A 16,173-nucleotide genomic window follows, 5' to 3' on the forward strand; every position below is an offset into this window, starting at 1 on the left:
ATGGATTCAAAACGTACAGGTGCAATCAGACGTTGGGTTAGTTTATTGTTGTTTATTACTGTAATTATGATTATGCGAAGTTTTTTCTTTGCTTTTTTTAAAAGTGTTATTTGCTCATGATATGAAAGATTGCTTTCTTTTATTATTTATATCACAATTAGAATAACTGCCATACTTGTTTCTTGTTCAGACCTTTAGTATCAAATTTCTTCAGTTCTAAATTTATTGCTATTATTATTTAATATAATATGTAAAAATAATATGTAAGAATAATATGCTACCAATAAGGTAAAAGTTAAGATTTTAATGTTTATGTCTTTTTAAAATAGTTATTGCAGTTTGAGCAATTACTAAAGATCAAGTTAGATATTGACCCAGTAGATGGTTGGGCATTGCTATATAAACGACACATATCCGTTATCACTCATCTACTGTAAGTTTTTTTTTTTTTTTTGATACTGTGGAAGCCATTTTATTATAACCTTAGTGTTAGAGAAGAAATGGAAATTCCTGATAGTTATGCCACTTTCTAAAGAAAAATTCTTTTTTTTTTTTGAGATTAAAACATCCAATATTTGCTATATTTGATTGAGATTTTCAGTATTACTGGTAAATTCAAAAAATGCGAGGAAAAGTCGAGCCAGGATGCATACACGAAAGCATTTCAAGCACTAACAGACCAGATGACAGATGCTTCGTTTCTGGAGTATCTGAAACCAGATTTGGCTGCGATGGGTGATAATTTTGAAGTGGCTAAATTTTTAGTCGTTTTCTTGAATGAATTACGAATAAGTTTGGAAGTGGTTTTCGAAGAAGATTATGGGCTAAGTGAAGAAGAAAATAAGCATATTGGGGCGGTATTGCATTATCTGGAAGATCATCAAAACTGGGATCACTATGAATCTTGGCCTGCAGTGCTGTTCGAGAGCGGTGAATCTACAGATTTGAAAAGTTTTATTACTCCCAAGGTTTGTTTCATGTGTGTTCCAATAGTTTCTGGCATTCACATTTTTGAGAACACCAATGTGTTATGTATCAGTCAAATTGAAGGATAGTTCTTGTATGTTCACTTTCTTCTTGAAAAACCAAATCTTCCAGATCTGTCGTTCAAGTCATTATGGAAAAACGGATATAAGACGTAGTCCGCTTTCCGAAATCGTCTCCTCTCCTCGTTCACGTGAATTACGAATAATACGTGAAAAAGATAGAAAAATAAAGGTTTTTATTTTGTATTTTTTTTTTAATTTCCCAAATTTTCGGTGAAATAATTCTGAAAAGAAATTATGCACGCTTCTTAAATCTAAATCATAACAATTTAGACTCTAAGTGAAAGATGCAAATTACTCGAGTACGAAAAAGATGATTTGGAAAGCTTGCTAAGAACTGCTAATCAGGAAATTAAAAAACTTGCAAAGAGGTTCCTACATTTGTCTGCAACCTTTCTCACATCTTTCCGCTTCATAATTAGTTTTATTCCATCTACTTTTGGTGTATTATTAAATTATTCGCTAACCTTATCTGTTCTTTATCTTCCATTATCAACCATTGCCTCATTTGGCGTCGCATAGTTCATGATTTATAGCCTTAGCGAAATAACTTGCGCTGTGAGTGAGAAAGATGCACGTTGTCACACTCTTGGTACAGAATTGGATGAATGGCGAAATAAAGCGGCTACAGCTGAGGAAGAATGTAATCAACTAAATCTACAATTGAAGACTGCAAAACAAGAACTGCATACTACTCAAGTAAAATTATTAAAATTTAACTATTAAATGTTTCAATTTAAAACAAATTTACAAACAAAATGTTTTGTTTTCATTGCTGCTGTAGCCATCGCTTAATGTAATTCGTGAAGTTTATCACAAAACGAGTTTCTTACTTTTAAAAAATTTTTTCCTTCATTTTACTGATACCAAAGTAGATTATTATAGAGACAGTTGCGTGAAGCTGAATTTGACATTTCATCTAAACAAAGAACCGTTGAGAGTTGGGAAAAAAATGCGACACTTGAGAAACAGTGGCGATTAAAAATGGAACGAGAACGAGATGTGCTTTTGCAGGTGCGACGAATACATAATAGCGTATATGCATCCTTGTTGATGATTTGAACGAGATCTTTTAATAATTTATAGTTTAATTAAGGAGCTTGAAGTGGCACGAATCTCGAAGGCAACCGCTGAAGAGCAGTTGCTACGCCTCACAACCAATGGTGAAGCCGAAATCGCAGAATTGCGAAATATTATCGATGGATTGCGATCGGATGTTAAGGAAGCGGTGCGTTAATTTTTGAATTTATATGAACTATAATAACTGTTAATTTAGCACTTTGTGAAATTTTAATGCTACAGCGACGAGAAAAAGATGAAGCATTGATCAATCAAGACGAAAAACTGAGAATCAAGGAGTCGGAGATTGCGAAGTCTGCCAATATGATTACAGAGATGAAAAAGCAACTAAGTGTCACCCAACTTTCTGTCCGAAACATCCGCAGTTTAGCTGTGCAGGTATATTGCTACTCTGTCCATGAAACTCGATTTTATCTTAATTTTTAAAATTCAGATATCTTCAAGAACCAATTTAAGGATTTTAAGGATTCAGATATTTTAAAAAATCGTTTCCTTGTGAAGGAAACATATTGAGATGCCGATTAATTTGTTATGGTTTAAATACTTAAAGTTCCGCAAAAAAGTTGTGTTTTTGTAGATACGAAAGATTTGTGGTGAATTAGAAAACAGGCGGACCGATATTCAGGGTCTACGACTGCTGTTTACCGGTATCCAGAACAGGTATCAGGCTTTAGAGGAAGAGAACGCACAGAATACAGCTATGATTGATAGTCTACGAAACAATGTATATATATATATATATATATTAATAGACTTATTGTTAGTTTACTGAACGGTTATGGTAATGAATGTTCTTTATGGAAGTGACAGGTTGTTTTAGTTTTTAATGACAAATGTTACGTGTATAACTTACTCATTTAACTGATAATAAATATTTTATTTAGATTTTTGAAATATTTTATCCTGAATAAAAAATGTTTTTTTTTTTTATGTTGCATAACTAACCAAAAATATTTTATAGGCTGCCATTAGTGAATGTCAGTCTCAGGCATTAGCTGCATCGTTTGAAGAGCAACGGAAGAAGGTATGTATGAAATAGAGAAGAATTTTTTTCATATTTTATCCAAAAAATGTCTTACTTCGGTGCAAATTTTTTGTTTTGTTTTTCAGCATGTAGAAGCAATGATGGCAAAGCAAGAAATTTTAAATGAAAAACAACGAATGTTGTTGGAAGCATGGAATCAATTGAATAGCAGTGTTGAGCTCAATATGCGTTTGCAGGACGAATTGATGCGACGAGATTGTATTTTTTTTTAATTTCAAAAGTTTAGAATTTTCAGGATTCAATATATCTGATAGTTAAGTAATCATTATTTTGTATTAAATTTTTACGGTGTCTTTCGAATTATTCCGTTATCACTAAACTAATGGCTATCATAAAAAACTGTAATGTGTGAAATTCTTAAAAAGATTAATATAACAGATTTTCAGTTTTCTTTTTGAGTGAATATCTGATGTTTTTAGTTGCATGTCACACTCTTGAGCAACGCCTTGCCTCAGCGGAAGAAAGATGCTCAACAATTTCTCAGCATTTTTCAGTCAGTAACAGCACTTTGGATAGTAAACCAGCTGAGGAAATGCCCAAAATAAATTGTCACTTCTCGGAAGTAATAGGTAATATTTCCTTCTGCATTTTATCTTTTTTATAACAAATAGTAATAAACACAACTTTATATAATATAACTATTTAATAGAAGTGTTATATCAAATGAATTGATACAAGTGTAGTGCATACGAATTATTCAACGAAAATTTTATCAGTGAAATGTAAGCAATTCTTAAAAAAAAAAAAAAAAGGAAAAAGTATCATTCCTATGCATGAATTAGTACGCACTTCAAAAATAGAATTAAATCATTTAAGATGTATCATCTGGTGCACTTCCTCATGATTTTCATCCACTTCCGGAAGTTGAAGACGAAAATGATCTGTTATCATCATCATCCGTAAATGGTGATCCATATATGCTAAAAGTGGAACCACAATGTGGTAGAATAGTCACAACGGATGAGTAATTTTTATTTCATTTAATTGTAGTTTTTGCTGCTTTCTTCATATTGCTTTCAATTTTGACACTATTTTATTTGTTAATGAAATTTTTATTTGAAAAATTTTTGTAAAAATTTGATAATATTTGCAGAGATTTTTTTGTTTTTTTTTTTTGTTTTTTTTAAGACAAGAAGAATTTAATACTTCTGTGGATAGTGAACGTTTGATTGAATTAAAAAGACGCAACAAAACATTGCCACCGCATATGCGCTCAACTTACGCAACAGAATTGACATACACTGCAAAACGCTTCCCATCTGAAAGACTGGAGGATGAAATCAAAAATTCCAGGAATTTTACACCATATCTGCATAAAGATTGTAATGATACATCTATTTTAATATCACCGGGCAATTTAGCCAAAACTAAGGTTAATGAGTTCTTAATTAAGCGTTTAGCTTTTTATCTGTTTCATATAACGTGATTCAACAAAAAGCTTTTCGGTTTAAAAAGTTTCAACGTTAAAATTATGGTTTAATTATATTTTAAATGATTATTGCTCGTAAAAGATATAAAACTAACTGATGGACGTTGTCAATTTCTTACTTTTTTTATTATTGCAAAATTAGCTTCTTTTTTTCTTTTTTTTTTCTTTTTTTTTTTCAGTATGTTTCACGTTCGTTACGCAGTGTGAAAAAACATTTTGGCAAAATATTGCAAGAAGCGAATACATCGAAGACAAGTATAGCTAGCAAAAGTCAAACTCCATTAAAATGGAAAAATTGATTATTTCATTGTAATAAAAAAGAATTTATTTTGTATGAAATTAAAATTTTGATTTAAATATTTCCACCATGTAATATAAGCATGATAAAAAGTAAAAAAAAAAAAAAAAAACTATGCATGAACTCGTTTAATCCCCTTTTGATTAGAATATTGATATTCAAATTTATCGACTTATTAACAAAAGCCTATGGCTTATTTAATCCAGTTGCTGCTTTATATCATCAATTAAAATGCAGTTATAAAAAATCAGACGGAATTTTATTGAAGTTTTTTGATTGCAAATGCAATTCTCACATACTTTTTTTTTTTATTTGGCCATTCAGTTTCATTATTCCGTACTAATTCTTAATCCTGTAAATATCAATTATATAAATTTTCATTTTCATACAGATATGATTATAGTTGATAAAAACTAATGGAATTTGTATTGTGATACATTAACAATAAGAATGAATAGAGCATATTATTTGACTACTTGAAGAATTCAAAATTTAATTTATAAATTAACGCCGAGTTATTATCAATATGCAACTGAATAGCACGTCTCTTGAAAGTGGATAGGTGTGTTTATGATTTGTTCAAATATAAGAGATTAGCAATGCATTTATTAAGGATATTTTCTTTAAAAATTCTGGATAAAATTTTTTTTGTTGACATTTTGTTTATTGTTAAATTGGGAAGTTTTCAGAACGGGATTCACTGATTTTGTATTATTTTTTGATATATATATATAAAAAAAAATTAATACCATAAACTTTTACTAACACAATTTCTGTTCACATCTCTATGTCAGTTATCATATCTACAGCACAGTGCTCAAATTTTTCAAAAAATGTTTTTCATATTTTATTATTAAGCAGAAAAAGTCTTCAAAATTTTTTAAAAAAAGATGAGCGGAAAAATGACTTGTGTTTTTTCGCTAAATCATCTTCCTTTTTTCAATTTAAAGTTAAGGCTAACTTTGAGCAAAATTTAAAAGTATAATTTAGGGCGCATGCAATCTTACGGTTGTTAATCTATGATTATCTTTTTGCTTCTGCAACTAGAATTTTCCATTTTATTAAACTTTCTCATTTAGTTTATCAAACTAATTATTTCTTCTTCCTTCTTTATTTTATTTTTTTTCATTTCTTTTTTTTTATTGTCTCTCTTTTTTTCTTTCATTTTTAGCTCAGAAAAGTCATTTTTTCAAATTAATAATGTTTTATTAATTTGAAAATTTTAAATTAATGTCTGGAACGGTGTATTTTAAAAATTGCTTTCTATTACAATACCTTTAACGGTGCATCATTTATGATTAATTAATTCATTCAAATTAATTAATCTATTCCGAGTAATTAATTTCAAATAATTTTTCAAAAAAATTCATTTTTCTATCTATTAGTATCATTTTAAAAATATTTCATTTGAGAAATGAATTCCTGTAAAGCTAATCAATTCCTATAAAAGACAGTAAATTAATATTTAACTGCGGTTTAAAAAAAGTGGGTTTAATAAAGTTTCAAGATTTAGAATTCAGTTTATATGAACGAAATGGTACTTTAAAAATAATCAGTTGTTACCTACAGGAATACTTTTATTTTGCTAAAAGTTGTTATCTTTTACAATTTGCGACATTAATTAAAATTTATTCGAACATTTATTTTCATTTTAATGCTTGCGAGAATAATTTTTTTCTATAATGCAGATGTAATCAATCATTCAAATTCTCTTTGAATACTTAGGACGAAAATTTTTTGATAGAAAAAAGAACGCAACAAATATATTTAATAATGTATCTAAGAAATCAATAGAAAAAAAAAGAGAATAAAAAAATTTTTGAAGTAATTGAAAAATTGTGAAAATGAATGCTTTTCTGAAAAAAGTGAAAATAAAATGAATGTGAATTTTTGAGACGAGATTAAAAAAAAATGATTTTATAAATTAATTGATCAAAGTATGACGATAAAAAATAATACAATTATCCATATGATTCGAAATTATCAATAAGGATGGTAATTTTTATTATCAGCTAAATTTAATCAATTTGATTGGTTATTTGAAATAGGAAACTTAAAGTTGAAATAACAATGATATGTTTTATTTAAAATAAAACGATGCATAAAAAGAAAATAATTTTGAATTTATTGCCTTTTTTACTTCAACGCAAAAATTCTACAGCACTTTATTATCAACAATTCCATTTTCAAATTGCAAGAAATCAAATTTCCAAAATGCAGAGAAAAATGATAATGTAAATGTAAAGAAAACTAAAGAATGGACTAAAAAATATTTTAAATTCAGGTGCCGAAAAAAAACAGTGAAACAAAAAAAAATTGTCAGTGCTTCAAAATTATTGTGAGTAATAATAATAATTATAATAATACCATTAATAACGGTGACAATAATAAAATAATGAATAATACAAAATTAATTCATTCTTTTTCTCAGTTTATTTATCTTTAAAATGACTTTCAGATTATTTTAAAATTTGCAAAAAAAGAAAGAAAGACTAAAATGGGATAATGAATGAATTGTGGATGTATAGAACCGATGATTATCAGATATGATATTATTATGACAAGGTCTGATAATTGAATTATTCAGGTACGACTTTTCAAATAAGCAATATATTGAAGTGACTTCTAATTTAAAATTCAATCCTTTTTTTCATGATTTCATTTGTTAAAATGAAAATTTTTTAGCATTAAACAACATATGATTTTCTTCACAGCAGTATTATATTTATAAGTTTTTAATTTTTGAAAATTTCAAATCCATTAAATTTGTTCATTGCAAAAGAAAAAGAAATTTACAAAGAATATTCATGACAAAAAAAAAAAAAAATGTAGCAAAAAGTTTTACAATTTTTAGCATTTTAAATTTGTCTTTTATAAAAAAAAATATTAAAATTTTAATGAAATAATCATTTGTGAGAATTTATTAACAAATTTTATTGCTTTACAAGTGCTAAACCTGATCATTATGCATTAATGAATTAGTTGTTCCGTTTATGATATACCCATTGGTAACGAGCAAATTTAACTATTCCATTTATGATATACTCACTGATAAGGAGCAAATTTAATTATTTCATTTATGATAAGCTCATTGATAAGGAATTGCCTAGTGATAAAATAGTAGTAATAATTTATTTGTGCTTTTATACCATACTACATCGTCCATTAATTAATAAACGAATTTCTTCTAAACTATCAGTAGTGATAATAACAGGTACATCACCAACAATAATATCACTTGTAGTTGTTGTAATAGCATTATCATCATCATTACCAATACCTTTTAGAATAAATTCATCGGTTAAATTATCATTAATTATTGTTAATTGCTTATCAATTTTATCATCCATTATTTTCGATCTGCTGATTGGTAGTGATCTAAAAAAAAAAAAACATATCACATAAAATGTATTTGTTTTTTTATTTTGCACATATTTAAACTTTTTATATGTTTTTGTTTTTCTTATCATTGGATGAAAAAAGAAAAGTAATGAAAAAGAAATTATTAAAATTTAAAATTCAAAAAAACTAAAATTTTTTCTTTCGTTTAATTATTAACGCATAATTTCTTCACTTACTGCTTAGTTCACCTTAAATTGAGAAAAAAGTTTGATTTTTTAAAAGTCATAAAATTGTTTATATCAAATGTTTGACAAATAAGCAGATTAAAATGATCTTTCTCTATTTATCGAAATATCAAATTACTGATTATTGAATACAGATTAATTGATCGATCAATTAATGAAATATATGTAAGTGAATCATTCATTGAAAATTTTGCAATTATGTTGAAAATATAACATTTTAAGATTTTTTTTAAAAATTTTTCATAGATCATTTTTAGTTAAAAAGTTTAGAATGACACAAAAATATTAATTAACATTTCTGTTGCTAATTTCATTAAATTTGCCGGAAAGTTACAATGAAGGAAGTGGAAAAGTCTGTCATTCAAAATTTGACTAGAATTAAATTAGCAATTAAAAAAAAAATTAATCACTTACAATTAAGTCATAAATGAAAATTTGGAAAGTGTTAAAATAGAAAAGGAAAGAAATTTTATAAATTCTTATAAGACAAGAAGAAAGGAAGATTAAAGAGAAGAACAAAAATAAATGGTCAATAAATGATAAATTCAATTTTAACAAACAGGTATAGCGGATCGATCGAAATTGCAATTGGAAGTTAGATCAATTATTTGATCATTTTCCGATCAATTTTTCTCGTCGTACCATTTTCATTTAAACCATTTGTTAAAATATTTGGTAAAACAGCTTCCTGGTGCGTTGTAGCTATTTCCTGGCTTAAAACTTACTTTATTGAGTAAATTTTTTGATCAGTTAGAAATTTTATTTTTTGAAAGCACTTTGTTGCTAAGAAATAATTTAAAATAATGTAATACTTTAAAAAGAATCGAAATGGATTCAAAAACTCGTGCAACTAAAAGTGTTTTTTTCTTTTTTTTTTTTTTTTTTTTTGAAAATTGAATTGTTAGTAAACAAAATAACAGATATTTAGGTATTACACGTGATATAATTTCATCAAAAATGCTCTGATGGATAAATAATACACTATGATGCTAATTAAAGAATAAAAGTTAAGTTATCATTTACAGTTAAGTAAAACTTGGAAAGGTGTAAACATAAGGTAACAGGCAGTACGAAGAAATACAACAAAGGTAGAAGATAGAACATCAAATTAAGAGTAGCAGCACATAGTGGAATAATTAAGGAACTATAAGTTTAATATTTTAAAAAGAAAAAAGGAAAATGAATTAAATTAATTTGTATATAAACTATTAAGTGTCATATCGTTAGACAAATTAAAATTGATCAATTTTATTTTTTTTTTTTTCGTTTTGTTTAATTCTTGAAAAGGCTAAAAATGGTTAATTTAACACTGAAATAAATAAAATAGAAGAAAAAATGAAGATGCAAAATGACAAGTCAACAATTATTGCTAGCTATTATTTTCATTTTATTAATATTAATATTAATATTATTATCATTATTATTAATGGATAAGGAAAATTTTTAAATATAACTTAATATTTAAGTATTACAGAAACAATTTCTGATTACGCTATTCATTGCTTAATTATTAGATAACAGAAATAAAATTTTCATGATATAACAATTTTTAACGTAGTAAGTGCAAACGGATTACGTTTCTTTTTTCAATGAAATTTCATTTTAAAATTTAGATTATACAATTAACGATTTGCATTAGTCAATCATTGTTTTATTACTACTGTAGAATTAATTCCTAATAAGAATTTGTTCAAATAATAAATTACTTATTATATTTAATTAAATTCTTGTATTATATTCAGATTTTGATGTCAAACTTCAGAAAAAAATTACTTACTAAGCATTTATTAGTTTTGTTCCATTGTTTTTTATTTTTTATATTTGGTAAAATCTCAATAAGAATTTTTGAAATGTTTTAGCAAGAATTTTAAAATTAATTATTGCAAGCAAAAAATAACAGAAGCCTCTTTTGTTTGTTTGTTTTTTGACAATAATATGTTCAGTTGATCGTTAAACGTTGAGCAATTAATTAAGCATTGAAGATTATTGTGTAATTAATGATTTAATAAAGCCATGCATACAAGTGTTATTAAAATACCTTGAAAAATTGTTAGAATCACTAAAAGGTCTGCAATTATGTGTCGTAAAATATCTTCGTTTCGCAAAATGTGATGCTGGATTCATCGCTTGGCCTAAATTTCTTTTTTCATTTCAAATTGAATCAATTTTACTTACTATTTTAATGATTACTCACTCATTCATTTATTCATTTTTGTTAAAAATTTTCTTTTTATTAAGGTTTCAATAATTTGTTTTTATTTTTCTTTTTTTTTTTTTTGTCGAAACTATATTTTGTCTAGTAAAAAGTTAACAACCCTGAGTATAATCTTTCATAATTGTATGTAAAAAAATTTTTTTTTAGTTTTGTCGCACCAAAAAAAAAAAACATATTAAAATTGATGCCTTTTGCACAAAATTATTTTATTTAATAAAATTGTAAATTAAAAAGAGAAGGAAATTGAAAATTTTCAATAAAAATTTCAGTGTTAGATCAAAATATCTAATAATCATTTATATACAAATTTCGTTTATTTTATTTTTTTAAAGAAGAAAAGTAAAAAATAATTTACCAAAAATGCGGGATGGGTTTTTAATAGGTTTACAACGGATCATTTGAGAGCAAATTAAGCGAATATTTGGATTAATTAAACAATAAAAATAAAAATTGAGTGCAAATTTGGTGAATTCCATCACATTAATAATAGCTCTAATTATCTAAAATTTGAAATAATTAGCAAAAAATAAAGAATGATGATTTATTTTTAATAAGTTTACATTTGATCAAATAAATATTTCATCTTTCTCGAATTTATCGATTTTTTTCTCCGTTTTGCTTTTGTTCACAAACTTTCTTTTGATGTTTATTTCATTTTTCTTTTTTTTTTTTTTTTTAATTTTTATTTATTTATAACACCAAAATAAACTATAAAACTGAAATAATTTTGTCACAACTTTATGTGGAAATTTATCACAAATTGATTATTATGTTAGTATTAAAGATAAATTAAAAAATATTCGTATTTTTAAACATCGAAAAATTAAAATTGTATTAGAAAATATTGTAAAATTTGTTAATTTAATTTTACAAATAATTACTTTCTGTTTCTTTTCAAAAAAAACATAAAAATGAATAAATTAAAATAACTAACTTGAAATGGTACATTAAATGATCGTTTATCAGAAACAAATATTGTCAGTGGTGCAGCAGGTATTGTGCAAATGAAAAATATTATAATAATTGAAAATAACAATGTAAATAATCGCTTTTCTTCCTAAAAGAAATGAAACAAAATTTTTTTTTATATTATGTATTTTCTTCAAAAATTTATATATATTTCTTATAAATTCTCTTTTCTTATTTTCACATAAAATGCTTAAATCATCAATTTATAAGCGTTTAAAATTTAATTTTTATGTCAAATATACTTTATGCTAAAAAACAGTTGTGCTGAAATTTTTTTGCATAATAAAGCGTAGGAGAAAAAAAATTTTTTAATAGTTTAAAACAATTTATATTAATGTAACTTATTATTATGATTTTCTTTTTAATTTAAAATGAATATATAAATTAACAGAAAATATTATGACTAACTTGTTCACTTTTTGTTGAAATTTTTTGCTGGTTAGATGCAAGTCGTTGAAAGCGTTCCTTTTTAGTATTTCGATATGTGATTAAAATTTTAGAATTAAAATATGCAACAAGAACAAATGGTAACAAACGGCTAATTGTTTCACGACACCATTCATACACTTTATACCACATTTCAATTTTACGATCGCATACAACAAATTGACATGTGGCAAATCCTGGTGGTACCTATAAATTTAATAATTTGTAATGATTAATATCTTCTCAATCTTTGCTAGGGGTTTTTTGCCTACATACACGTATAAATCAAATTAAACTCTTCTAATTTTTTCCAGTTCATTCCTTCTAATTAAATTGAAATATTGATTTCCTCTAATTAAATTAATACCTTTAAGTAATAATTTCCTTGTTACAGCTGTTAAAATTTAATTTAAAAATTATAAAATATGTATGATTTAATATTCCCTATTGATAAAATTTATCGTTTATAAATGTTTTATTTTTTCATTGATTTTTTTTTTTCATTCTTTCTTTAATATTTGGAATAAATTTTGATAAATTAATAAGCATCAAAAAGAAAAAAAGATTTTTGAATGTATTTTGGGCAAATTGAAATGAATGAAAAATAAAAGAAAGAAATGCTAATGATGATTTAAATTTGAAAATTAACATGAAATTTCTTGAAAACCTCATAAAGAACTTTTTTTGCAGCCCATGGAGCATAGATACAAAAATTCATTACATAAGATGTGATAACCAATAATAAGCACATTTTTCTTGTCCTAAAAGAAAGAAAATCAACGGGCAAAATTAATTATTCAATTTAGCTATTAATAAAATTTAATAATATCTTAACTTTATCAGAATATTTGAAGATGCTATCAAATTAGTTTAAAATTGTAAATTTAATTAAAATAAAGTGCCTTAAAAACACCACAAAAATTAATACGCAAAACTAAATTATCTTTTGCTAAGGATTATTCCATTATAATATATATAATACTCAAAAAATTTCGTTTCATCCTACCATTTGTCACTCAAAAAAAATTCAGAAAAAATTAATATAATTAGACATAAAATGTTTAATATAGTTAAGCAAAAAAAGTATCTGAAACTATTTTTTTAAATTTACGAGTATTCAATTATTTGCTTTCAATATTAATGTTAACGGTTTGAAAAAAAAATTTCTTTAAATGTTTAAAAATTTAAAAAACAATCCAAAAAAAACATTTTAATCAAAAGTTTAATAATTTCAATGGAATTTGTTATAAATTGATAAGACCAAAATTTGAAAAAAAATTTAATTATCCATTTTGTTACTAACATACCTGAGATAACGATGATGAAATGGGTGACAAACAGCCATATACTGACTCATTGTTAAAAATACTACAATCCATACACTAGCACCCATAAATGCATTTACCTAAAAAATAAGTAATATCAGAAAAAGTAATATCTTAACGAGTAAGTCAAATTACTATCAAAATTGTAACATGATAAATGATGATCGAAATATAATAATTGACTAAATGCAGGTTGATAACAAAATATTTGTAATTTTTAATGGTAAAAAAATAATTGTTGAATTAATGATGAATTAACTGTTAATATGATAATAAATTAATTAAAAATTGATAATAAATTATGCTAAAAAATTAGTTGCAAATTTCGAAATTATAATATGATAACTGATAATCGAAATATAACAATTGATTGAATGTAAATTGTTAGCAAATAGTTGTCAAAAATCAATAAGAAATTAATTGCAAATTGATAATAAAATATGATAAAAAGTCAATTGCAAATTTCCATTTTCATCAAAAAAAAATATTCAACAATTCCAAAATTTATAAACTTTTTTCCAAAAAAAATTTAAAGACAATAGTTATGATATTCTTTTTCCACTTGTATTCTCGTCAACTCATTTTCTTGAAATTAAATTTTTCTAATTAAACTTCATTCTTTTACAGAAGTATTTCTGTTCATTGCTAAATTTTATCATTAAATAATATTAATATTGTTATTTTTTATTTTTTTCTAAAAGAGAAAATATCATAGCAAACATTGTAATTCAGGTATGTAACAGACAATACTCTTAACAAACGTATTGTAGTAAATAATAAACATATCGTAATTGACGTATGTAACATATAATACACTTAACGAACGTAACTAAATTTTATAGTATGAGCAATGATTGCAATATAAACACATATCATGATCATTTTTTTTTTTTTGTTTTCTTATTATGGAATATTTGATGAATTTAGAGATTAGTTGAAATATTGATTAATTAATAATTGACAAATTCATGACGAAAAGAAAAGTAGCCGTTATTAAAAAATACATATATAATTAAAATATTAATAATAAATTTACAAACCAATGGAAATCCAATATGAGCATAGTAAAGTGCTGATGGATAGGAGCAAAGACGACAATCAAGCAGCCACAAAATCATTGGTATCACTGATAAAAGTGTTGACTAAAGTAAAAGTGAAACGATAACTTAAATAAGTATTAGTAATTAATTAGTTAAAAAAAAATGTTTTGTTTTTAAAATTCAACAAGATTTTATCTTTCAACAGAAAAAGTATTAAATCAATTAAATAAATCATATTGACAAACAAAAAAAATTAAATAGAAATTATGGTAACAAATAAGCGAATGCTAAATAATAACGACCATAACTCGCTAAAGAAAATAACTCTGATTGTGATAGTACAATAGAAAAATCTCTTATTAGTAAAACAAAAAAAAGAACAAATGGAGAAAAAATAAAATCACAAATTTATTATTCAAAATCAAATTTTTGTCTGGATTTTATTTTTTCTAAATCTTAAATTTTTTATGAAAATCTAAAAGTTTATTTCATATATTATAACCAGTTGATACAAAAATAAGTTAAATTTATATTTGTAAAATATATTTAATTAAAAACATCATAAAATTTTTGAGAAAAAAAGGTTACCAGATCGGTAATAGCAAGTAATATGAGGTAGGTATAAATGATTGAAGATCGCTTAAATAAGGAACGCGTTAATGTTGCTACTGTCATTATGTCACCTAAAATAATAATATTATATTGTTATTTAACAATATTATAAAAATAAAAGTAAAATTGACGAATTAACATACTAAATCTAACTAAATATTTTTGTGCTATCATAATGAAATCATTGTAATTCATCAGAATCTATTGAGTGATATGCACAAAACAGCATTTGCCTTACTGCAATTAATTTCTTGTTTTATCATAAAAAATTAAAATTTTTATTAATTTATTATTTAGTTTATTATGGCACTTTTAAAAAGAACCCCTTAAAAATTTCTCACAAATCATCCATTTCATCAATTAAATCAAAATATTGAATAATTTAAAGCATAAAATAAATTTAATTTTGAAAAAAGAAAATGCATCTTCTAATTACTTTTTTTTCATTTGTATTAAATTTTGTAACAAAAAAAAAACTTATTATTACTATTCTTTTTTTGATTCAATTTTAAATTTCATGTGAATTTAATAAGCAAATGTAATTTTGCTAAATACATTATTAAAATTGTATCAAATAATGATAAAAAAAGAAATGAGGAATTGTACGGCATTTAGAATATGCAATTTATTAAGGAATAATTAATGAAAGTGTTTTAATGAATACTTTTATTTTTTTTAGAAATAATTAATAAAAGTATTTAAAAAAAATAGTAAATTTTACCAATGATACCAAATGATATGATAATTGGTGCGATATAACCATAAGTGATATGGTTTACAAGTGATACACGATTTGCATCTGTTGTACCATTAACAATTAATTTGGTAAAATAAATTGATGTAGCAGCATTATCATCAAGATTGGCATTATCAGAAATAAGTATAGAGCACAAACTTTGTGATATCATATTTCAAAATAAAAAAAGAAAAATTTAACAAATTTCAAAAACAATTAAATTATTTTAATTACTACAGAAAAAATACAGTGCAGAATAGAGTAATTTAGTTAGTAAAAACATTTATTTGCTAATAGATTATTTTAATATTTAACAAAAAAAAAAAGAGAAAAAGTAAATTGAACAAAAATGATTCGAAAAGAAG

The 16,173-nt window shown here is 24.6% G+C and overlaps 2 protein-coding genes across 2 annotated transcripts; one reads left to right on the top strand and one right to left on the bottom strand.

Moving 5' to 3' along the window:
• On the top strand, nt 1–4,899 carry Bm8418 (Uncharacterized protein; the record flags this gene model as incomplete). The annotated part of the gene is made up of 16 exons (XM_043074748.1): nt 1–36; nt 339–433; nt 602–968; nt 1,099–1,218; nt 1,320–1,417; nt 1,583–1,745; nt 1,932–2,060; nt 2,143–2,274; nt 2,349–2,504; nt 2,704–2,850; nt 3,088–3,150; nt 3,237–3,369; nt 3,591–3,740; nt 3,988–4,135; nt 4,300–4,543; nt 4,780–4,899. 16 exons carry the CDS (start codon nt 1–3, stop codon nt 4,897–4,899), a joined length of 2,301 nt encoding a protein of 766 aa, XP_042930682.1.
• Nucleotides 4,900–8,041: 3,142 nt separating this feature from the next.
• Bm17990 (Uncharacterized protein) lies at nt 8,042–15,980 on the bottom strand (the record flags this gene model as incomplete). The annotated part of the gene is made up of 10 exons (XM_043074749.1): nt 8,042–8,276; nt 10,524–10,617; nt 11,056–11,200; nt 11,635–11,757; nt 12,078–12,302; nt 12,763–12,856; nt 13,403–13,500; nt 14,461–14,562; nt 15,049–15,143; nt 15,794–15,980. 10 exons carry the CDS (start codon nt 15,978–15,980, stop codon nt 8,042–8,044), a joined length of 1,398 nt encoding a protein of 465 aa, XP_042930683.1.
• Between the last annotated feature and the right edge of the window lie 193 nt (nt 15,981–16,173).

Source organism: Brugia malayi (assembly GCF_000002995.4).
Source record: "Brugia malayi strain FR3 genome assembly, contig: Bm_v4_ChrX_scaffold_001, whole genome shotgun sequence".
NCBI classification, from domain to species: Eukaryota; Metazoa; Nematoda; class Chromadorea; order Rhabditida; family Onchocercidae; genus Brugia; species Brugia malayi.